Source organism: Lepisosteus oculatus, chromosome 14 (assembly GCF_040954835.1).
Source record: "Lepisosteus oculatus isolate fLepOcu1 chromosome 14, fLepOcu1.hap2, whole genome shotgun sequence".
NCBI classification, from domain to species: domain Eukaryota; kingdom Metazoa; phylum Chordata; class Actinopteri; order Semionotiformes; family Lepisosteidae; genus Lepisosteus; species Lepisosteus oculatus.
The window spans coordinates 40,349,316-40,372,229 of NC_090709.1; the positions used below are offsets into that span (position 1 = coordinate 40,349,316).

General features: G+C 54.3%; 2 protein-coding genes across 3 annotated transcripts; both read right to left on the reverse strand.

The window, feature by feature from the left end:
- Window positions 1-232: 232 nt before the first annotated feature.
- On the reverse strand, window positions 233-15,025 carry LOC138242407 (collagen alpha-1(I) chain-like). The gene is made up of 4 exons (XM_069197877.1): window positions 14,419-15,025; window positions 9,496-12,730; window positions 2,000-2,201; window positions 233-1,579 (listed from the first exon to the last, which is right to left on the reverse strand). Exons 2-4 carry the CDS (start codon window positions 12,709-12,711, stop codon window positions 1,560-1,562), a joined length of 3,438 nt encoding a protein of 1,145 aa, XP_069053978.1. The 5' UTR covers window positions 12,712-12,730; window positions 14,419-15,025; the 3' UTR covers window positions 233-1,559.
- A 665-nt stretch (window positions 15,026-15,690) lies between these two features.
- On the reverse strand, window positions 15,691-22,725 carry nrm (nurim). 2 transcript variants are annotated; one of them, XM_069197883.1, is made up of 5 exons: window positions 22,502-22,725; window positions 20,462-20,655; window positions 20,103-20,279; window positions 17,781-18,120; window positions 15,691-17,737 (listed from the first exon to the last, which is right to left on the reverse strand). In XM_069197883.1, exons 1-4 carry the CDS (start codon window positions 22,656-22,658, stop codon window positions 17,815-17,817), a joined length of 834 nt encoding a protein of 277 aa, XP_069053984.1. In that variant the 5' UTR covers window positions 22,659-22,725; the 3' UTR covers window positions 15,691-17,737; window positions 17,781-17,814. The 2 variants fall into 2 exon arrangements, with proteins under 2 accessions (XP_069053984.1, XP_069053983.1); XM_069197882.1 differs by having other exon boundaries at window positions 15,691-18,120.
- Between the last annotated feature and the right edge of the window lie 189 nt (window positions 22,726-22,914).

Sequence of the window (22,914 nt, forward strand, 5' to 3'; positions counted from 1 at the left end):
GCCGACTCTTGTCCAGCAGGCGGCAGGAGAGAGCAGCCCACCGAACACCATAACACAGCACCTCCGCCCAGCCCCGATCCGCCCGGGACCCCAGTCATCTCCGGGTTTTTCCTCCCTCCCGTCACTGGCCTTAACAAACTCTTCGTCAGCTTAACTCGAGTGGTTTAACATTTTGTGCCAAGTCTCAGATACGCTTCACAACGACAACAACAATAGAAAAATAAGTCACGAGTCGATACATATCGTCTTTATTGATTTATATAGCAGTACACAGGATGGGGGGGAGGTACATTCGGAATAAAATACCCACACCGTATTTAAAAAATAAATTATTCAAAGCTAACAAACCACAGGTGTGTGTTTTTTTTATTAAAGCGCTCTCCGAGTTCAAGCATGCGCAGGTAGCACTGCACCGCGTCGATCTGTAAATGTACATTCTTTTAAGAGGGTTTTTAATCTCATAACGACCCCCAAAATTGTCAAACAATCTATTAATACCGACCCGCCAGGCTGTTAAAAAACTGTAAAAAAAAAAACAGCGCTCGGAAAAGTTATTCGTCCTTAAATATTCTAAATCTGGGGTCTCCAGCCCCAGTCCTGGGGTACCCCAACTCAGCAGACTTAAAATGACCAATTTCTAAAAATATAATAATTTAGGACTAATAATCCGAGTACTGGACTGCCGGCTCCTCTGACACCTGCCCTGAGTCACCTGGAAATGAAATTACAGGTGAGCCCCAACTCTAACTGCACGTGACCCGGGAGACTTACTGGACCAGAGCTCTGCAGAACCAGGGACTCAGACCCCAGTACTAACTGGACTAGAGCTGTCCAGAACCAGGGACTCAAACCCCAGTACTAACTGGACTAGAGCTCTCCAGAACCAGGGACTCAAACCCCAGTACTAACTGGACTAGAGCTCTCCAGCACCAGGGACTCAGACCCCAGTACTAACTGGACCAGGGGCTCAGACCCCAGTACTAACTGGACCAGAGCTCTCCAGAACCAGGGACTCAGACTCTAGTACTAACTGGACTAGAGCTGTCCAGAACCAGGGACTCAGACCCCAGTACTAACTGGACCAGAGCTCTCCAGAACCAGGGACTCAAACCCCAGTACTAACTGGACTAGAGCTCTCCAGCACCAGGGACTCAGACCCCAGTACTAACTGGACCAGAGTTCTGCAGAACCAGGGACTCAGACCCCAGTACTAACTGGACCAGGGACTCAGACCCCAGTACTAACTGGACTAGAGCTGTCCAGCACCAGGGACTCAGACCCCAGTACTAACTGGACCAGAACTCTCCAGGACCAGGGACACCGACCTCTGGACTAACTGGAGCAGAACTGTCCTGGACCAGAGACACAGACCCAGTACTAACTGGACCAGAGCTGTCCAGGACAGAAGGAAGAAGACGGTGTCTTTTTTAACCCTGGACGGATCGGGTCGGGTCCTAGGCTTGTGGTCGAAGGAAGGAGGAGTCCGGGAAACCGACTGTCCCACAGAAGCGATCTGGAACGGGTCTGAGAGAGGTTCTGGCGTTGTCCTTCTGCTGGGGCTATCGCCTGCAGGACTCGTCTGGGGGAGAGGGGGGGAGGGGTTAATACTGACCAGCTGGGGCCAGATCATACCACACACACACACACACACACACACACCTGGACAGGACACCAGTCCGTCAGAGGACACACACACACACACACACACACACCCTGGACAGGACACCAGTCCATCACAGGACACACACACACACACTCACACACCCTGGACAGGACACCAGTCCATCACAGGACACTCACACACCCTGGACAGGACACCAGTCCATCACAGGACACACACACACCCTCACACCAGTAGCCCATTAACCCACCAGCCTGTCTCTAACCCACACCGACCTGGGGAGAACACGCAGACTCCACCCAGACAGCACCGCCCGGTGCCGCCCAGTCCAGTCCCTCAGTCCAACCCCTCAGGCGGGCTGGGCCCCGCGAGACTCACCCACTCGGAGCGGCCGGCCCCTGCCAGCGCCCGGGGTGCCCCCCCTGCAGAGGAAGGCCACGCCGACGTCCTCCTCCTCCTCCTCCTCCTCGTCCCTGGGGGCGGGGGCAGCGGGGGGCTCGTCCCGGCTCGTCCCCTCGGAGCTCTCGGGGGGGTACTCGAACGTCGTCTCCAGCCGCGCCTCGTCGAAGCACACCGCCGCCTGCCGGGCCGAGAGGGACAGGGTCTGACAGTTAACCTGTCTCACTCTCTAACCTTTTAACTTTTAACCTGTCTCTCTCTAACCTTTTAACCTTTATCCTGTCTCTCTTTTCCTCTGACATTTAACCTGTCTCACTCTATAACCATTTAACCTTTAACCTGGTTTTCCTCTGACATTTAACCTGTCTCACTCTCTAACCTTTTAACTTTTAACCTGTCTCTCTCTAACCATTTAACCTTTATCCTGTCTCTCTTTTCCTTTGACATTTAACCTGTCTCACTCTATAACCATTTAACCTTTATCCTGTCTCTCTTTTCCTCTGACATTTAACCTGTCTCTCTCTAACCATTTAACCTTTATCCTGTCTCTCTTTTCCTCTGACATTTAACCTGTCTCACTCTCTAACCTTTTAACTTTTAACCTGTCTCTCTCTAACCATTTAACCTTTATCCTGTCTCTCTCTTCCTCTGACATTTAACCTGTCTCACTCTATAACCATTTAACCTTTATCCTGTCTCTCTTTTCCTCTGACATTTAACCTGTCTCACTCTCTAACCATTTAACCTTTAACCTGTCTCTCTTTTCCTCTGACATTTAACCTGTCTCACTCTCTAACCTTTTAACATTTAACCTGTCTCTCTCCCCCTCTCACATGTAGCCTGTCCCAGTCTCTCTCCCAGCCAGCACCCTCCCCTCCCTGCCCTCTCTCTCAGAGCCCTGCTCTTAATCTCCTCTCTCTCTCCAGACCCCTGCGCCCTCCTGCTGCGAATTCACCCCAGTTAATCCGGTCAGCACAGCCGATTAACTCCGGCTCTCCCTGCGCTCACCGCAGTTGACCCCCTGTCCCACCTGGAGCTGGGGGGTCGGACTGTCCAGTCAGGGTGTCTGTGTGAACCCCTCTCTCTCTCAGTGCAGTGTTCATGTCCTGGACTGTCCAGTCAGGGTGTCTGTGTGAACCCCTCTCTCTCTCAGTGCAGTGTTCATGTACTGGAGTGTCCAGTCAGTGTGTGTGTGTGAACCCCTCTCTCTCTCAGTGCAGTGTTCATGTCCTGGAGTGTCCAGTCAGTGTGTCTGTATGAACCCCTCTCTCTCTCTCAGTGCAGTGTTCGTGTACTGGAGTGTCCAGTCAGTGTGTCTGTGTGAACCCCTCTCTCTCTCAGTGCAGTGTTCATGTACTGGAGTGTCCAGTCAGTGTGTCTGTGTGAACCCCTCTCTCTCTCAGTGCAGTGTTCATGTACTGGAGTGTCCAGTCAGTGTGTGTGTATGAACCCCTCTCTCTCTCTCAGTGCAGTGTTCATGTACTGGAGTGTCCAGTCAGTGTGTGTGTATGAACCCCTCTCTCTCTCTCAGTGCAGTGTTCATGTACTGGAGTGTCCAGTCAGTGTGTCTGTATGAACCCCTCTCTCTCTCAGTGCAGTGTTCATGTATTGCACTGTCTTTCTTCTCTCACACGCTCTGTTATCGCCACACTCTGAAGAGGAAGTGGGTGGCTGTGACACAGGAAGTGCGACTCAAGAGCCAGCGTTTCTTTTGTAGACTCTGTGCTCTCGTGCTGCACAGGCAGTGCTGCCGACACTTCCAAAGGCTTAAAAAAGAGAGGCAGAGAGAGAGCACTGGGCCTAACATGCTCACAGCTATCTGTGCGCCCTCTGTCTCAACTGCCTGCCTCTTCTGAAAAAACACCCTTCACAATCATCGCCTTGAGAAATCTGCAGAAGTATCGCTGTGTGGTTTTATTTTCACTTCACCCTGTCGAGTAAACGTATTAGATAAAGTAAATATTCACTTGGTTAATACGGCAGCCCAGCGTTGTATCTTCGGTAGAATCGGTGCTCATCATACTGATACTTTTACCCTAAATAGGGGCTACAGTAAAGTCAGTCTAATTGACATTAATATTAATCTGTATTATCTACGGTAAAGTCGGTGTTAATGATTTTAATACACCAACTTAGTCTGGGGTCACTGTTGATGATGTTAATACACAGCCCAGTCTGCCATCTACAATAACGTCGAGGATAACGATGTTAAGACACTGACCCAGTCTGGGCTGTACAGTAAAGTCAGTGTAAATGATACTAATGCACCAGCCCAGTCTGGGGTCTAAAGTCAGTGTTAATGATGTCAATACAGCTGAATTTGCTGTAGTCTGGGGTCTACAGCAAAGTCAACGTTAATGATGTCAATACACCAGTACAGTCTGGGGTCTATAGTAAAGTCAATGCTAATGATATTAATACACCAGCCCACTGAAGAGTCTACAGTAAAGTCAGGGCTAATGGTATTAATACATCAGCCCAGTTAGCAGTCTACAGTAAAGTCAGGGTTAATGATATTAATACACTGCCCAGTCTGAGGTCTACAGTAAAGTCAGGGTTAATGTGTTAATACACAGTCTAGTCTGAAGTCTACAGTAAAGTCAGGGTTAATGATGTTAATATATCAGCCCAGTATGAGGTCTATAGTAAAGTCAGGGTTAATGTGTTAATACACAGTCTAGTCTGACGTCTACAGTAAAGTCAGGGTTAATGATGTTAATATATCAGCCCAGTATGAGGTCTACAGTAAAGTCAGGGTTAATGTGTTAATACACAGTCTAGTCTGACGTCTACAGTAAAGTCAGGGTTAATGATGTTAATATATCAGCCCAGTTAGCCGTCTACAGTAAAGTCAGGGTTAATGTGTTAATACACAGTCTAGTCTGACGTCTACAGTAAAGTCAGGGTTAATAATGTTAATATATCAGCCCAGTTAGCCGTCTACAGTAAAGTCAGGGTTAATGTGTTAATACACAGTCTAGTCTGACGTCTACAGTAAAGTCAGCGTTAATGATGTTAATATATCAGCCCAGTATGAGGTCTACAGTAAAGTCAGGGTTAATGTGTTAATACACAGTCTAGTCTGACGTCTACAGTAAAGTCAGCGTTAATGATGTTAATATATCAGCCCAGTATGAGGTCTACAGTAAAGTCAGGGTTAATGTGTTAATACACAGTCTAGTCTGACGTCTACAGTAAAGTCAGGGTTAATGATATTAATACACTGCCCAGTCTGAGGTCTACAGTAAAGTCAGGGTTAATGTGTTAATACACAGTCTAGTCTGACGTCTACAGTAAAGTCAGCGTTAATGATGTTAATATATCAGCCCAGTATGAGGTCTACAGTAAAGTCAGGGTTAATGTGTTAATACACAGTCTAGTCTGACGTCTACAGTAAAGTCAGGGTTAATGATGTTAATATATCAGCCCAGTTAGCAGTCTACAGTAAAGTCAGGGTTAATGTGTTAATACACAGTCTAGTCTGACATCTACAGTAAAGTCAGGGTTAATGTGTTAATACACAGTCTAGTCTGACGTCTACAGTAAAGTCAGGGTTAATGATGTTAATATATCAGCCCAGTATGAGGTCTACAGTAAAGTCAGGGTTAATGTGTTAATACACAGTCTAGTCTGACGTCTACAGTAAAGTCAGGGTTAATGATGTTAATATATCAGCCCAGTTAGCCGTCTACAGTAAAGTCAGGGTTAATGTGTTAATACACAGTCTAGTCTGAAGTCTACAGTAAAGTCAGGGTTAATGATGTTAATATATCAGCCCAGTATGAGGTCTACAGTAAAGTCAGGGTTAATGTGTTAATACACAGTCTAGTATGAGGTCTACAGTAAAGTCAGGGTTAATGATGTTAATATATCAGCCCAGTATGAGGTCTACAGTAAAGTCAGGGTTAATGTGTTAATACACAGTCTAGTATGAGGTCTACAGTAAAGTCAGGGTTAATGATGTTAATATATCAGCCCAGTATGAGGTCTACAGTAAAGTCAGGGTTAATGTGTTAATACACAGTCTAGTCTGAAGTCTACAGTAAAGTCAGGGTTAATGATGTTAATATATCAGCCCAGTATGAGGTCTACAGTAAAGTCAGGGTTAATGTGTTAATACACAGTCTAGTCTGAAGTCTACAGTAAAGTCAGGGTTAATGTGTTAATACACAGTCTAGTCTGAAGTCTACAGTAAAGTCAGGGTTAATGATGTTAATATATCAGCCCAGTCTGAGGTCTACAGTAAAGTCAGGGTTAATGTGTTAATACACAGTCTAGTCTGAAGTCTACAGTAAAGTCAGGGTTAATGTGTTAATACACAGTCTAGTCTGAAGTCTACAGTAAAGTCAGGGTTAATGATGTTAATATATCAGCCCAGTCTGAGGTCTACAGTAAAGTCAGGGTTAATGTGTTAATACACAGTCTAGTCTGAAGTCTACAGTAAAGTCAGGGTTAATGTGTTAATACACAGCCCAGTATGAGGTCTACAGTAAAGTCAGGGTTAATGTGTTAATACACAGTCTAGTCTGGGGCCTACAGTAAAGTCAGGGTTAATGTGTTAATACACAGTCTAGTCTGACTTCTACAGTAAAGTCAGGGTTAATGATATTAATATATCAGCCCAGTATGAGGTCTACAGTCAAGTCAGGGTTAATGTGTTAATACACAGTCTAGTCTGACGTCTACAGTAAAGTCAGGGTTAATGATGTTAATACACAGCCCAGTATGAGGTCTACAGTAAAGTCAGCCCTGAAAAGAGGAAAGCACTGAACCGCAGCCATCGATATGATCAAATACACGTCCCTCAGTTTCTCTGCCATCGAATCTCCATGAGCAACAGCTAATTGAATTTGCTTCTGCAAAAGTGAGAAAAACAGGAAGAGACTTCGAGTGGCGGAAGAGCGAGTTTGCGAAGAGGAAGTCGGTCCTGTCAGAGCGAGCAAGAGAGTCGCTTGCCTCCTCTGCTGCTCCTGACACAGCGTCCTGCCCCTGAGTCTGCACAGCCTGCCACCCGCACGCACACGCACACCCACAGAGACTCAGACACACACTCACACGCACACGCACAGAGACTCAGACACACACTCACACGCACACTCACAGAGACTCAGACACACACTCACACGCACACGCACAGAGACTCAGACACACACTCACACGCACACTCACAGAGACTCAGACACACACTCACACGCACACTCACGGAGACTCAGACACACACTCACACGCACACTCACGGAGACTCAGACACACACTCACACGCACACTCACGGAGACTCAGACACACACTCACACGCACACTCACAGAGACTCAGACACACACTCACACACACACTCACAGAGACTCAGACACACACTCACACGCACACTCACAGAGACTCAGACACACACTCACACGCACACTCACAGAGCCTCAGACACACACTCACACGCACACTCACAGAGACTCAGACACACACGCACGCAAACGCACACTCACAGAGACTCAGACACACACTCACATGCACTGTAACTCACACTTACACGCACACTCACACCAAGACACACACAGAGATTCAGACACGCACACACACTCACTCAGACACACACAAAGACTCACACTCACATGCACACACACGCACACACTCACACACTCACATGCCCGCACACTCACACTCAGACACACTCACACACAGAGACTCCAGGCCTGCGCAGGACTGTGTGGCCTTGATCTGCTCGCTCTGCCTGAGAGACACGGTGTCTGGGTTTTCTAAAATAAAACCCCAGTCTGACCACAGACGGCGTGATTTGCTCTCCTCACGATGAAGCAGTAAGTAAGCATCTGGGAAAATCACTCTGTGATCACTCAGGGCCAAGACAAGGGAAAGCATGTGTTTTTACCCTGCTCTCACTGTGTTTTTACCCTGCTCTCACTGTGTTTTTACCCTGATCTCACTGGGCTTGACTGCACTGGACTGAGTTTTTACCACAGTCTGACTGGTCTGTACTGCACTGTACTGTGTTTTTACCCTGATCCCCCTGGGCTGGACTGCACTGGACTGTGTACTTACACAGATACCACTTGTCTTTACTGGGCTGTACTGTGTTTTTACCCTGATCCCCCTGGGCTGGACTGCACTGGACTGTGTACTTACACAGATACCACTTGTCTTTACTGGGCTGTACTGTGTTTTTACCCTGATCCCCCTGGGCTGGACTGCACTGGACTGTGCTTTGTCAGACAAGCAGAACAGGAAGCGCTCCCATGGTTTGGTAAAGCAGTATCTGACCTGCCAGCAGGCCTCCTGAGCTCACTGAGCCTGGCAGCCAGCACTGCTGTCACTCCTCATTAACAGCCCAGCCAGAGGCCTGTGATCACAGTCCGGGTTAATCCCATTAGACCACCTGTCCACACGCACTGACCGGGTGGTCACTGACAGGCTGGATTAAGAGACAGCAGCCTGAGCTCCAGGAGAGAGTCACTCTAACTGCCTGGACACTCCAGTACATGAACACTGCACTGAGAGAGAGGGGTTCATACACACACACTGACTGGACACTCCAGTACATGAACACTGCACTGAGAGAGAGAGGGGTTCATACACACACACTGACTGGACACTCCAGTACATGAACACTGCACTGAGAGAGAGGGGTTCATACACACACACTGACTGGACACTCCAGTACATGAACACTGCACTGAGAGAGAGAGGGGTTCATACAGACACACTGACTGGACACTCCAGTACATGAACACTGCACTGAGAGAGAGAGGGGTTCACACAGACACACTGACTGGACACTCCAGTACATGAACACTGCACTGAGAGAGAGAGAGGGGTTCATACACACACACTGACTGGACACTCCAGTACATGAACACTGCACTGAGAGAGAGAGGGGTTCACACAGACACACTGACTGGACACTCCAGTACATGAACACTGCACTGAGAGAGAGAGGGGTTCATACACACACACTGACTGGACACTCCAGTACATGAACACTGCACTGAGAGAGAGAGGGGTTCATACACACACACTGACTGGACACTCCAGTACATGGAAACACTGCACTGAGAGAGAGAGGGGTTCATACAGACACCCTGACTGGACACTCCAGTACATGAACACTGCACTGAGAGAGAGAGGGGTTCATACAGACACACTGACTGGACACTCCAGTACATGAACACTGCACTGAGAGAGAGGGGGGTTCATACAGACACACTGACTGGACACTATAGTACATGAACACTGCACTGAGAGAGAGAGGGGTTCATACACACACACACTGACTGGACACTCCAGTACATGAACACTGCACTGAGAGAGAGAGGGGCTCACACACAAACACTGACTGGACACTCCAGTACATGAACACTGCACTGAGAGAGAGAGGGGTTCACACACAGACACTGACTGGACACTCCAGACACCGAGCTCGTCTCAGGCGATCTCAGCACCACGGCGCCCGGCACGGACGGGACTCACCTTCCTGTCTCCGGTCTTCGGCTTCCCCAGGCAGGACCTGGGCAGCGACACGTACCCCCCGATCACCGTGATCTCCTCCGCCGTGGGGTACCTCTTCTTCGCCTGGGTGCCCTCCGGGAGCAGACCGTTGGGGACCCCCGCGGGGGGCGCCGGGTCCTGGACAGGGGTCGTCGGAGGGGTCACGGCCTTCCTGGGGTTGATGGTGATGGTGTTGCCCCTGCGGGACTGGGTCGCCCCCAGACTGCGGAGAGCCACCAGGGCGGGGGGGGCCGATGAGGAAGAGGAGGAGGCCGGCGCTGGTGTGAGACGGGGCCAGGCCTGGTTTTTCGGGGTGCAGTCCTCAGTGAGCGGGGTGCCCGGTTTCCAGGAGGAAGAGGAGGAGGAGGAAGAGGCCGGCGCTGGTGTGAGACGTGGCCAGGCCTGGTTTTTCGGGGTGCAGTCCTCAGTGAGCGGGGTGCCCGGTTTCCAGGAGGAAGAGGAGGAAGAGGAGGCCAGCGCTGGTGTGAGACGGGGCCAGGCTGGGTTTTTCGGGGTGCAGTCCTCAGTGAGCTGGGTGCCCGGTTTCCAGGAGGAAGAGGAGGAAGAGGAGGCCGGCGCTGGTGTGAGACGGGGCCAGGCTGGGTTTTTCGGGGTGCAGTCCTCAGTGAGCGGGGTCCCCGGTTTCCAGGAGCAGGTGGAGGAGGAGGAGGAGGAAGAAGGGGGCTCGGCGGGGGCCGTCGCCCGGGGCGCCAGGCCGGACGGCGGCTTCTCGGGGCCCGGGGTCCCCTCTCGGGGCCGGGGCCCCGCCGGCTGGAGGCTGTAGAGGCGGCTCATGGCCGCGGGGGGGCCGGGGGGGGGGGAGGTCGGAGGCGAGTAGGGAGCGTCGAGCCCCGCTGCCCCTTCGCCTTCGTCTTCTTCCTCGTCGTCTGGACCCCCGCGGAGGAGGGCGGCGGCGGAGCAGGAGCAGGAGGAGGAGCAGGAGGAGGAGGAGGAGGGCGCCGGTCCGCTGCCCCGGCGATCCTCGGCGACAGAGGCAGGACCCGCCGGTGCCGCTGGTGCCGCTGGTGCCGCTGGTGCTGCTGGTGCTGCTGCTGCGCTGGAGACGGTTTGACAGGAAGCGGGCGGCCGGCCGGGGCAGGAAGGCCCGCCCGCCCCTCCCCCCGGCTCTGCGCTGACGCGGGCGGCAGGCCGCGGAGGCGCCGCCCCCTCTTCCTCTTCCTCTTCCTCTCCCTCTCCCTCTCCCTCTCCCTCGCCCGCCGGCTTCCTCTCTCGGGCTTCTCCTCCAGCGTGGCCAGACGCAGGCCCCCTCCTCCCTCCGGCAGGGGGGGGGCCCCGCTCGCTCCCCGTACCCCCGTCCTGAGGCACCGGGGGGGCACAGGAGGGCCCCCTTCCTCCCCCGCCCTCGCGGGGCTCCCCGTCTCCCCCGGGGCCCGGGCACAGACCGGCGCGTGTGGGCAGGGGTCCCCCCCTCGGCCCCAGCTCCCTCTGTCCGGAGTGGGGCGTCCCCCCGAGGGGTGGCCCCCCGCTGGGATCCCCCCCGGGCCCGCTCCGGGCCGGGCCCCCGCCCTCCACGTTTCGGGGAGCCCCGCCGGCGCCCCCCCCGTGCCCCCCCGCCCCCTGCCGCTGCCGGCTCCGCGAGGCTATCCCAGCATCCCCGTCCTGCTCCCCTCCGCCCCCCTCCCCCTGGGCGCCGGCAGCGGGGGTCCCCGCGTCCCCGAGGGGAGCCCCCAAAACCCCGCCCTCGCCCTCGGCGCCGCTGGGGAAGCTGAGCGACCGTTTCGGGACGCCCCGGGACGGGGGCCCGGTGTCGCCCCCCTCGCGCCCCTCCCTCCAGCGCCCAGGCCGGGGCGCCCCCTGGGGGTCGGCCATGTCGTCCCTGCTCCGGGAGCGCGGCGCCGGCGGCGTCCTCGAGCACTGGGGGGCACGAGGGGGAGCCCCAAATTTGCTGAGCATCTGGCTCACCTTCCCTCCTCCCCCTTCACTACCCCCCTCTGCCCCTGGGTCCTGACCTCTCCCTGTCTCCCTCTCTCTCCCTGTCTCCCTCTCCCTGACTGTCTCCCTCTCTCTCCCCATCTCCCTGCCTGTCTCCCTCTCTCCCCCTGTCTCCCTCTCTCTCCCTGTCTCCCTCTCCCTGCCTGTCTCCCTCTCTCTCTCCCTGCCTGTCTCCCTCCCAATCTCTCTCTCCCTGCCCGTCTCCCTCTCTCTCCCTGTCTCTCTGCCTGTCTCCCTCTCCCTCTCCCTGCCTGTCTCCCTCCCAATCTCTCTCTCCCTCCCGACCTCTCTCTCCCTGCCCGTCTCCCTCTCCCAGCCTGTCTCCCTGCCTGTCTCCCTCTCCCAGCCTGTCTCCCTGCCTGTCTCCCTCTCTCTGCCTGTCCCTCTCTCCCTCTCCCAGCCTGTCCCTCTCCCTGTCCCTCTCTCCCTCTCCCAGCCTGTCTCTCTCCCTGTCCCTCTCCCTGTCTCTCTCTCCCTCTCTCTCCCTGTCTCTCTCCCTGTCTCTCTCTCCCTCTCCCAGCCTGTCCCTCTCCCTGTCCCTCTCCCTGTCTCTCTCTCCCTCTCCCAGCCTGTCCCTCTCCCTGTCCCTCTCCCTGTCTCTCTCTCCCTCTCCCAGCCTGTCTCTCTCCCTGTCCCTCTCCCTGTCTCTCTCTCCCTCTCTCTCCCTGTCTCTCTCCCTGTCTCTCTCTCCCTCTCCCAGCCTGTCCCTCTCCCTGTCTCTCTCCCTGTCCCTCTCTCCCTCTCCCAGCCTGTCCCTCTCCCTGTCTCCCTGCCTGTCTCCCTCTCCCTGCCTGTCTCCCTCTCTCTCCCTGTCTCCCAGCCTGTCTCTCTGCCTGTCCCTCTCCCTGTCTCTCTCTCCCTCTCCCCCCCAGGCCTGCAGGGTGTCTGTTGGCCAGGGGGGGCGCTGGTGGGCCGGGGGGGGCCCCGCTGGATGATCAGCACCTCGGAGGCGCGGATCTCCGCCACGACCCGGCCCAGACGCAGCAGACCCCACCCCCCCCCCGGCCCCCCGCGCTCCGCCTGCCCCGCGTCTCCCCTCCTCTCCGGGCGCGGGGAGGGGTTCTGCTCGGGTCCGGGGTCCGGCTCGGCCCGCCGGGCCCGCCGGCGCTCCAGCAGGCCCAGCTTCCAGGCCGGCATGCTGGCCAGGCGCTGGCCTTCCTCCCGCTGACGCCGCGCGCGCTCCTCCTCCTCCCTGCGGCGCCTCTCCAGCAGCTGCAGCTTCCACTCCGGGACAGGAGCCGACATGACCCCCCAAAACACTGCCCTGAGAGAGAGAGAGAGAGAGGGGTTCACACTGACTGACCCCCGAGATCACTGCCCTGAGAGAGAGAGAGAGAGAGAGGGGTTCACACTGACTGACCCCCGAGATCACTGCCCTGAGAGAGAGAGAGAGAGAGGGGTTCACACTGACTGACCCCCCAAAACACTGCCCTGAGAGAGAGAGAGGGGTTCACACTGACTGGACACCCCAGTACACTAACACTGCCCTGAGAGAGAGAGAGAGGGGTTCACACTGACTGACCCCCGAGAACACTGCCCTGAGAGAGAGAGGGGTTCATACAGACACACTGACTGGACACTCCAGTACATGAACACTGCACTGAGAGAGAGAGGGGTTCACACACACACACTGACTGGACACTCCAGTACATGAACACTGCACTGAGAGAGAGAGGGGTTCACACACACACACTGACTGGACACTCCAGTACATGAACACTGCACTGAGAGAGAGAGAGGGGTTCATACAGACACCCTGACTGGACACTCCAGTACATGAACACTGCACTGAGAGAGAGAGGGGTTCATACAGACACACTGACTGGACACTCCAGTACATGAACACTGCACTGAGAGAGAGGGGGGTTCATACACACACACTGACTGGACACTCCAGTACATGAACACTGCACTGAGAGAGAGAGGGGCTCATACACACACACTGACTGGACACTCCAGTACATGAACACTGCACTGAGAGAGAGAGGGGTTCACACAGACACACTGACTGGACACTCCAGTACATGAACACTGCACTGAGAGAGAGAGGGGTTCATACAGACACACTGACTGGACACTCCAGTACATGAACACTGCACTGAGAGAGAGAGGGGTTCACACAGACACACTGACTGGACACTCCAGTACATGAACACTGCACTGAGAGAGAGAGGGGTTCATACACACACACTGACTGGACACTCCAGTACATGAACACTGCACTGAGAGACACAATTCCTCTGGACAGACAATAACATCCTTCATTACGCTGGTTTCTGGTATGAGACCCTGCGCTTTATTATAAACTCTGTCTCTTCTGAACGCCCCGCTGAGGACAGCGACAGGACTCGCCGGTGAGCTGTACCGCGAAGGACAGGCGGTCCCGTCGAGCTGATGCCCTCCCAGCGTGAGCGGATGATACGGGCGGGTGGCCGCCCTGTCCCGGACCGGACCGGACCGGGCCAGTCCCCGGTCTGTCCCGGGTCTGTGCCGGTCACTCTCCTGACAGGTCACCCGCGAGCACCACCACCAGCGGCGGAGACCCCGCTCTCGTGGGGGGGTGGGATCAATTAATTAATCAATTAACTAACCGAGGGGCTCATTTTACCCCCCGGAGTTTCGTCAGCGGAGACGGTGGGGGTTGATACCCCCTGAAAACCTTGTATTGGGGGGGCTCCCCTCCCCAAGGAGGCCAGAACAGCACCCCCCGCCCCCCGGCGGGTCCGTCATAACGTCACGGAGACGAATAGAAACGGCACACACACACAAAAAAAACAAAACAACCAACAACTGGATTTTTCCCACCCACTTCCTGTTAGCGGCACCAGGAATGTGGGTGAAAAATAAACCCGAACTAGAACTAAAAACCCCAAACTAAAAACTACAACACGGGCCCCCGTCCCTCCCTCACCCCCTCACCCCGTCCGGACGGTCCCAGCTGAGGGCGCTCACCTCACGTCTCAGAGCGGCTGTCCGGTCCGGGAAGTCCCGACCCGGCGGCGTCTCATCCGAACCAGCTGAAGCACTGCCCCCAAACCAGTGCCGCCGCCGAGTCTCCGGCTGCCTGCCTGCCCGCCTGCCCGCCTGCTCGCTCAGATCTTCTCCAGCTCGTTTCTCCTCTTTTTAGATCTATCGATCCAGAGGGGAGACTGGGCTGGGGGTCGTGAGAGAGAAGGAGACGTCCAGCGGGGTCGGTTCCGAAGCGGTCCGGCTGGGCTCGCTGGAGCAGGCGAGGCGAGGCGGGCGGTCACTCCACCCCAAACACACACACACACACTCTCACTCTCTCTCTCCCTTCCTCCCTCTCTCTCTCTCTCCTTTCCATCCCTGCCGGTCCCGCTGATCCCGCCCGGACGGGCTGCCTTCCCGGGACGCCGCGACCCGCTGTCGTCTGCAGGCGGCGCGTTTCCCTCCCACGAAGCGCCGTCTTTTTTTTTAAGAATGGAAACGAGACGCGCGGGTCCACGATTCGTGGCGTTTCTGAAACCGCTCTCAGGGTCGAACTGTATTGCCCTTATATGTACAAAAATATACAGGAGCTTCTTTTACATTCGTATAAATATACAGGAGCTTCATCTCTAGAGTATAGGAGCTTTATAACTATATACATATATAGGAGCTGTAACACTATCACGCACACTAACACACACAGACACTGACACACACAGTCACTGGCACACAGACACAGACACACACCAAAGACACACACAGAGATTCACAGTCACTGTCACAGAGATTCACACATACTGACACACACAGTCGCTGGCACACAGACACACAGACACACATACTGACACACACAGTCACTGGCACACAGACACACACAGTCACTGGCACACAGACACAGACACACACCAAAGACACACACAGAGATGCACACATACTGACACACACAGTCACTGGCACAAAGACACACAGACACACACATACTGACGCACACAGTCACTGGCACACAGACACACACAGTCACAGGCACAAAGACACAGACACACACCAAAGACACACACAGAGATTTACACAGTCACTGTCACAGAGATACACACATACTGACACACACAGTCACTGGCACAAAGACACACAGACACACAGATACTGACGCACAGTCGCTGGCACACAGACACACACACACAGTCACTGGCACACAGCCACTAACACGCACACACTAACACACAGCCAAAACCAGACTGACAAACACTGTCGCCAACAAAAACGTCCTTGTCAGACTCTTTTTTAAAAACCAGTTTATTACACACGATGCAAGGCAAGTGTGACCCCTCTCACAGCACCCCTAGTATAAAAATAGACCCTACATAGCTTACATTAAAAAATTATTGCTTTGTTATTTTTCAAAAATAACACTTTGCAGGCGGTTACTCTGAATGAAATGATGCTCCAGCGGTTATCGAGTGCATTAGACATTTTTTGCTTTAAATACAGAACGCAGTGCAAACTCAAAGAGAATTAAAATATAAAAACGCAGCATTCATCCATTAAACACTGAAGGTTCTCCTATCACTTTCTACCTGAACTCTTATTTCTTACTGTGTCTCCTCTCCTGTTGTGTTTATTACTGAGGGACTGCTACTCACTGTGTCTCCTCTCCTGTTGTGTTAATTACTGAGGGACTGTAACTCACTGTGTCTCCTCTCCTGTTGTGTTTATTACTGAGGGACTGCTACTCACTGTGTCTCCTCTCCTGTTGTGTTAATTACTGAGGGACTGTAACTCACTGTGTCTCCTCTCCTGTTGTGTTTATTACTGAGGGACTGTAACTCACTGTGTCTCCTCTCCTGTTGTGTTTATTACTGAGGGACTGTAACTCACTGTGTCTCCTCTCCTGTTGTGTTTATTACTGAGGGACTGTTACTCACTGTGTCTCCTGTCCTTTGTGTTTATTAATGAGGGATTGTTACTCACTGTGTCTCCTCTCCTGTTGTGTTTATTACTGAGGGACTGCTACTCACTGTGTCTCCTGTCCTGCTGTGTGTGTTTGTTACTAAGGGATTCTCTGGGATCTCCTCTAAGTGTCTCCTGTTCTGCTGTACACACCACACTTCTTACTGAATCCTTCACTAATAAAGACACACAAACACACAACAGGGCAGGAGCTGAAGACGGGGATCAAACAGAGCAGGGGGTCAATGTATACAACTTAAAAAAACATTTAGTTCTTTATAAAAACACCACAGATACAAATGCCCCCGGAGAGCAGATACAGTCCTGATTTTACAAGACTGTTTGGCAGGTGACTCTACACCTCTGGCGGCCCTTAATCCAACAGTCACATTCAGAGCAGGGACACGGGTTCGAAACGCAACCAGCTGTCAAACACTGTTGCCTGGTGCGTGACCCGAGTGTCCAGTGTTTGTTCATGACCGCAGGTCTGGGCAGACAGGTCAGCCCTGACCGTGCCCAGAGAGAGAAAGACCGGTACTGACAGTGTGCAGAAAGAGAGAGAGAGGTCAGTCCTGACAGTGCCCAGAGAGAGAGACAGGTCAGTACTGACAGTACCCAGTACCCAGAGAGAGAGACGGTTCAGTAGTGACAGTACCCAAAGAGAGAGACAGGTCAGTGGTGACAGTACCCAGAGAGAGAGACGGGTCAGTAGTGACAGTCCCCCGAGAGAAAGAGACGGGTCAGCAGTGACAGTACCCAGAGAGAGAGACGGGTCAGTAGTAACAGTACCCAGAGAGAAAGACAGGTCAGTACTGACAGTACCCAGAGAGAGAGACGGGTCAGCGGTGACAGTCCCCAGAGAGAGAGACGGGTCAGTAGTAACAGTACCCAGAGAGAGAGACAGGTCAGTACTGACAGTACCCAGAGAGAGAGACGGGTCAGTAGTAACAGTACCCAGAGAGAGAGACAGTGTCACGGACGTCCAAAGGGACTCACCGTGGGGAGCAGGAGAGCAGAAAAAGACCCATATGCATAGCGGCGAGACGGGAAAAAGGCCCGGGCTCATTAGTGCAAAGAGTTCAGGAATGCCGTATAGAAACCTGTGCCCTCAGGGAGCGGACGTGGGGCGCCCTGGTGCTAGGCGGGTCTCAGGACACCCGAACGTCAATGCTGAGCCAGGACAGAGTGCAAGACCCGGAAATATATAGCCCCAGGGAAAGAGAGGGACAGGAAGGACAGCAGACCGGAGACTAGGGACAGGACAGAGAAGGAGCGCCCTCTGGCTGCAGAGGGCGTGACAGACAGGTCAGTACTGACAGTACCCAGAGAGAGAGACGGGTCAGCAGTGACAGACCCCCGAGAGCGAGACGGGTCAGCAGTGTCAGTACCTAGAGAGAGAGAGAGAGAGAGACGGGTTGGCGCTGACAGACCCCCGAGAGCCAGCCCCCGGCCTCAGTCCTGCCTGTGGTTGGGGGCGCCGGCGCTGGGGCTGCCCTGGGGCTCGGAGAAGAGCCTCAGCTTGCTGTGCAGCTGGGCGCCCAGGTAGGCGCAGTCCTGGGGGTCCAGCGAGTGCCCCAGGCCGAGGTAGGCCGTCAGGCCGGCGGCCAGCAGCAGGCGGTCAGGGGGCAGGCAGGGCACGGCCCACAGCACCGCGCACAGCTCCAGGAACACCGGGTGGCGCAGGTGGGCGTACAGACGCTGGGCGCGGGGCGACTTCATGGCCAGAGGGTCGCCCAGGCCCAGGCAGTGGTAGTACACCTGCAGCGGGGGAGAGTAGAGGGGGAGTAAGGAGTGAGTGAGGAGTGCAGGGGGGTGGGGGTGAGAGTAGAGGGGGAGTAAGGAGTGAGTGAGGAGTGCAGGGGGGTGGGGGTGAGAGTAGAGGGGGAGTAAGGAGTGAGTGAGGAGTGCAGGGGGGTGGGGGTGAGAGTAGAGGGGGAGTAAGGAGTGAGTGAGGAGTGCAGGGTGGGGTGGGGGTGCCCCAGCTGAAGACGAGCAGGGCGCCTGCGCAGTGTGAGAATACTGGCTATGGTGCGAGTAAACTGGAAGTAAAGAGTGAGTAAATTGTGAGTAAAGAGTGTGGGGGGCCCTGAGTGCTGAGTGCCCTGCCGGAGACTGGCTATAGTGTGCAGTGTGAGTAAATTGGGAGTAAAGACTGAGTACCTGCTTGATTCCCAGCAGCTCGGGGTAGTCGAAGATGAGCAGGACAGCTCTGGGTGTACAGGGTGACTAGACTGTGAGTGGAGTGTGAGCAGGGTGTGAGTAAGGCACGAGTACAGTACCTGCTTGATTCCCAGCAGCTCGGGGTAGTCGAAGATGAGCAGGACAGCTCTGGGTGTACAGGGTGACTAGACTGTGAGTGGAGTGGGAGCAGGGTGTGAGTAAGGCACGAGTACAGTACCTGCTTGATTCCCAGCAGCTCGGGGTAGTCGAAGATGAGCAGGACAGCTCTGGGTGTACAGTGTGACTAGACTGTGAGTGGAGTGGGAGCAGGGTGTGAGTAAGGCACGAGTACAGTACCTGCTTGATTCCCAGCAGCTCGGGGTAGTCGAAGATGAGCAGGACAGCTCTGGGTGTACAGGGTGACTAGACTGTGAGTGGAGTGTGAGCAGGGTGTGAGTAAGGCACGAGTACAGTACCTGCTTGATTCCCAGCAGCTCGGGGTAGTCGAAGATGAGCAGGACAGCTCTGGGTGTACAGGGTGACTAGACTGTGAGTGGAGTGGGAGCAGGGTGTGAGTAAGGCACGAGTACAGTACCTGCTTGATTCCCAGCAGCTCGGGGTAGTCGAAGATGAGCAGGACAGCTCTGGGTGTACAGTGTGACTAGACTGTGAGTGGAGTGGGAGCAGGGTGTGAGTGAGGCACGAGTACAGTACCTGCTTGATTCCCAGCAGCTCGGGGTAGTCGAAGATGAGCAGGACAGCTCTGGGTGTACAGGGTGACTAGACTGTGAGTGGAGTGTGAGCAGGGTGTGAGTAAGGCACGAGTACAGTACCTGCTTGATTCCCAGCAGCTCGGGGTAGTCGAAGATGAGCAGGACAGCTCTGGGTGTACAGTGTGACTAGACTGTGAGTGGAGTGTGAGCAGGGTGTGAGTAAGGCACGAGTACAGTACCTGCTTGATTCCCAGCAGCTCGGGGTAGTCGAAGATGAGCAGGACAGCTCTGGGTGTACAGTGTGACTAGACTGTGAGTGGAGTGGGAGCAGGGTGTGAGCAGGGTGTGAGTAAGGCACGAGTACAGCACCTGCTTGATTCCCAGCAGCTCGGGGTAGTCGAAGATGAGCAGGACAGCTCTGGGTGTACAGTGTGACTAGACTGTGAGTGGAGTGGGAGCAGGGTGTGAGCAGGGTGTGAGTAAGGCACGAGTACAGTACCTGCTTGATTCCCAGCAGCTCGGGGTAGTCGAAGATGAGCAGGACAGCTCTGGGTGTACAGTGTGACTAGACTGTGAGTGGAGTGGGAGCAGGGTGTGAGCAGGGTGTGAGTGAGGCACGAGTACAGTACCTGCTTGATTCCCAGCAGCTCGGGGTAGTCGAAGATGAGCAGGACAGCTCTGGGTGTACAGTGTGACTAGACTGTGAGTGGAGTGGGAGCAGGGTGTGAGTAAGGCACGAGTACAGTACCTGCTTGATTCCCAGCAGCTCGGGGTAGTCGAAGATGAGCAGGACAGCTCTGGGTGTACAGTGTGACTAGACTGTGAGTGGAGTGTGAGCAGGGTGTGAGTAAGGCACGAGTACAGCACCTGCTTGATTCCCAGCAGCTCGGGGTAGTCGAAGATGAGCAGGATGCTGCAGATGACCAGCCAGCAGACGAAGTGCAGGACGAAGCAGAGCAGGGGCAGCCAGGTGTCCCAGGGCGCGGAGCTCACCGACCACAGGCAGGGGGCGCCACTCACCGGCCGCCAGCAGCGCATCATCACCTGAGACACGCAGACAGGCGAGGGTTCGACCGCTGCAGGCCACACACACGCTGACAGATGTCAACAGACACACCGACAGTCTGACAATATAGGCAAGCGGCCTATATGACATCACACACGTCTGACATCACACACGTACGTCCCGCGGCTGTCAGGCAACAGCACACAGGGCACAGGGGTACCTGCAGCGCCAGCGCGGTGGTGAACACGTAGAAGGCTCTGTTCATGACGCCCAGCACCGCCCGGCAGGCCTGCTTCACCGGAGCCCAGGCGAGGGCGCTGTGCTGCAGGGCGAAGAGCAGGACCAGCCCCCCGTCCACACACAGAGCCCTGACCACAGCCTGGTCACGCAGGGCCTGTCCCCAGGACACTGAGTCTGAGAGAGAGAGAGAGAGGGGTTCATACACACACACTGACTGGACACTCCAGGACATGAACACTGCACTGAGAGAGAGAGGGGTTCACACACACACACTGACTGGACACTCCAGTACATGAACACTGCACTGAGAGAGAGAGGGGTTCAGACACACACACTGACTGGACACTCCAGTACATGAACACTGCACTGAGAGAGAGAGGGGTTCAGACACACACACTGACTGGACACTCCAGTACATGAACACTGCACTGAGAGAGAGAGGGGTTCATACACACACACTGACTGGACACTCCAGTACATGAAGACTGCACTGAGAGAGAGAGGGGTTCATACACACACACTGACTGGACACTCCAGGACATGAACACTGCACTGAGAGAGAGAGGGGTTCAGACACACACACTGACTGGACACTCCAGTACATGAACACTGCACTGAGAGAGAGAGGGGTTCAGACACACACACTGACTGGACACTCCAGTACATGAACACTGCACTGAGAGAGAGAGGGGTTCATACACACACACTGACTGGACACTCCAGTACATGAAGACTGCACTGAGAGAGAGAGGGGTTCATACACACACACTGACTGGACACTCCAGGACATGAACACTGCACTGAGAGAGAGAGGGGTTCACACTGACACACTGACTGGACACTCCAGGACATGAACACTGCACTGAGAGAGAGAGGGGTTCATACACACACACTGACTGGACACTCCAGTACATGAACACTGCACTGAGAGAGAGAGAGGGGTTCATACACACACACTGACTGGACACTCCAGTACATGAACACTGCACTGAGAGAGAGAGGGGTTCATACAGACACACTGACTGGACACTCCAGTACATGAACACTGCACTGAGAGAGAGAGGGGTTCATACACACACACTGACTGGACACTCCAGTACATTAACTCCAATTATTTGATACATCCTTCATGCAAGTGACTTTAAATGGTGCAAAACGTTTTTTAAGTCGTTCAGTTAAAAAGCAGACCGCCCAACGTGGGGCTCGAACCCACGACCCTGAGATTAAGAGTCTCATGCTCTACCGACTGAGCTAGCCGGGCTGGTGTGAATATCCGGCGACGTGTTCTTTTAAATGAATGCAGCGTGTCGTGACACGATCACCGAGCTGCGCGCAAAACACAAACACCAGTGTGTGCAGCGTTTGCGCGGAAGATAAACAGCAGAGCAGGAAGAGAAGAGAGCCTTTTTTATTACGAGGTTTCACACCGACTGTATTTACACCACAGGGAAACATCTGCCTGCCTCTCTTAAGCAGAAAACAAGTAAAAGATCCGAGTAGCTCCAGGAGAGCTTTTATTGATTTCAGATGGATAGATCCTGCGGCAGCTGTCTTTTTTATATATGTATATAATATTATTTGACAATTAATTACGAATAACTAATCGGTCGACCAGAATAAAATCTCAAAACACGGAATAATGGCGGACCACCTTCGAATCGCTTCGTAAAGACGGCAGGAAAACTGAGCGATATATCACCCCCCTACTTCATTTATTTTTTAAAAAGGCAGCGATTTGTGAAAGTGTGCACCACCCACACACACACACATACAGTGACCTGGCGCAGGCTGCGATCACAGCTCATGCATTTCTCGTATGAAAACGGGCGCACAGCGAGAGCAGAAAAGGTAAACACCGCCGCCCAACGTGGGGCTCGAACCCACGACCCTGAGATTAAGAGTCTCATGCTCTACCGACTGAGCTAGCCGGGCTGGTGCACGCAGCCCCCTGACCCCCGAGTTTTTCTTCATCGCAGACAGCTCGGGAGTGAAGGATAAACGTTCATACACACCCACCCACCTACACACACCGGGGCGCCGCCCGTCAGGTTGCGATAAATCGCCCGGAACGACAGGAAGCGCACGAACTCGGCGCCGGTGCCGAAGACGAAGACGAAGTTGAGGAGGGTGAGGGCGGCCAGGCACAGGCTGGGGAGGGTGACGGCGGCGGCGGCCATGGGCGTCAGAGAGAGAGGAGACACACACACACGCTCACGCACGCACAAGAAGAAAGGAACCTCCTCTCTCTCTCTGTGTGTCTCGCCCAGCCCCTTCCGCCCAGAGCGGCGCTGCAGTGAGGCCCGGCGGCCGCCAGGGGGAGCCCTTGCGCCTGTGTTTCCGCCCAGCGGCGAGACACAGGAAAAAAAAAACCCGAATCACAGTCTCTCTGCATCCATAAAGCGGGCTTTTAAAATAAGATTTTAAACGAGCCGG

Bases quoted from the DNA above. Each gene is read 5' to 3' on its own strand.
- nrm (XM_069197883.1), bottom strand. From the start codon at position 22,658: ATGGCCGCCGCCGCCGTCACCCTCCCCAGCCTGTGCCTGGCCGCCCTC. The intron at 20,656-22,501 runs GTGGGTGGGTGT...TCTCTCTCTCAG, and splicing joins CGGCGCCCCGGTGTGTGTAG to ACTCAGTGTCCTGGGGACAG. The intron at 20,280-20,461 runs GTACCCCTGTGC...TGCGTGTCTCAG, and splicing joins CCACCGCGCTGGCGCTGCAG to GTGATGATGCGCTGCTGGCG.
- LOC138242407 (XM_069197877.1), bottom strand. From the start codon at position 12,711: ATGTCGGCTCCTGTCCCGGAGTGGAAGCTGCAGCTGCTGGAGAGGCGC. The intron at 2,202-9,495 runs GTGAGTCCCGTC...TCGGCCCGGCAG, and splicing joins CGAAGACCGGAGACAGGAAG to GCGGCGGTGTGCTTCGACGA. The intron at 1,580-1,999 runs GTGAGTCTCGCG...CCTCTCCCCCAG, and splicing joins GGGCCGGCCGCTCCGAGTGG to ACGAGTCCTGCAGGCGATAG.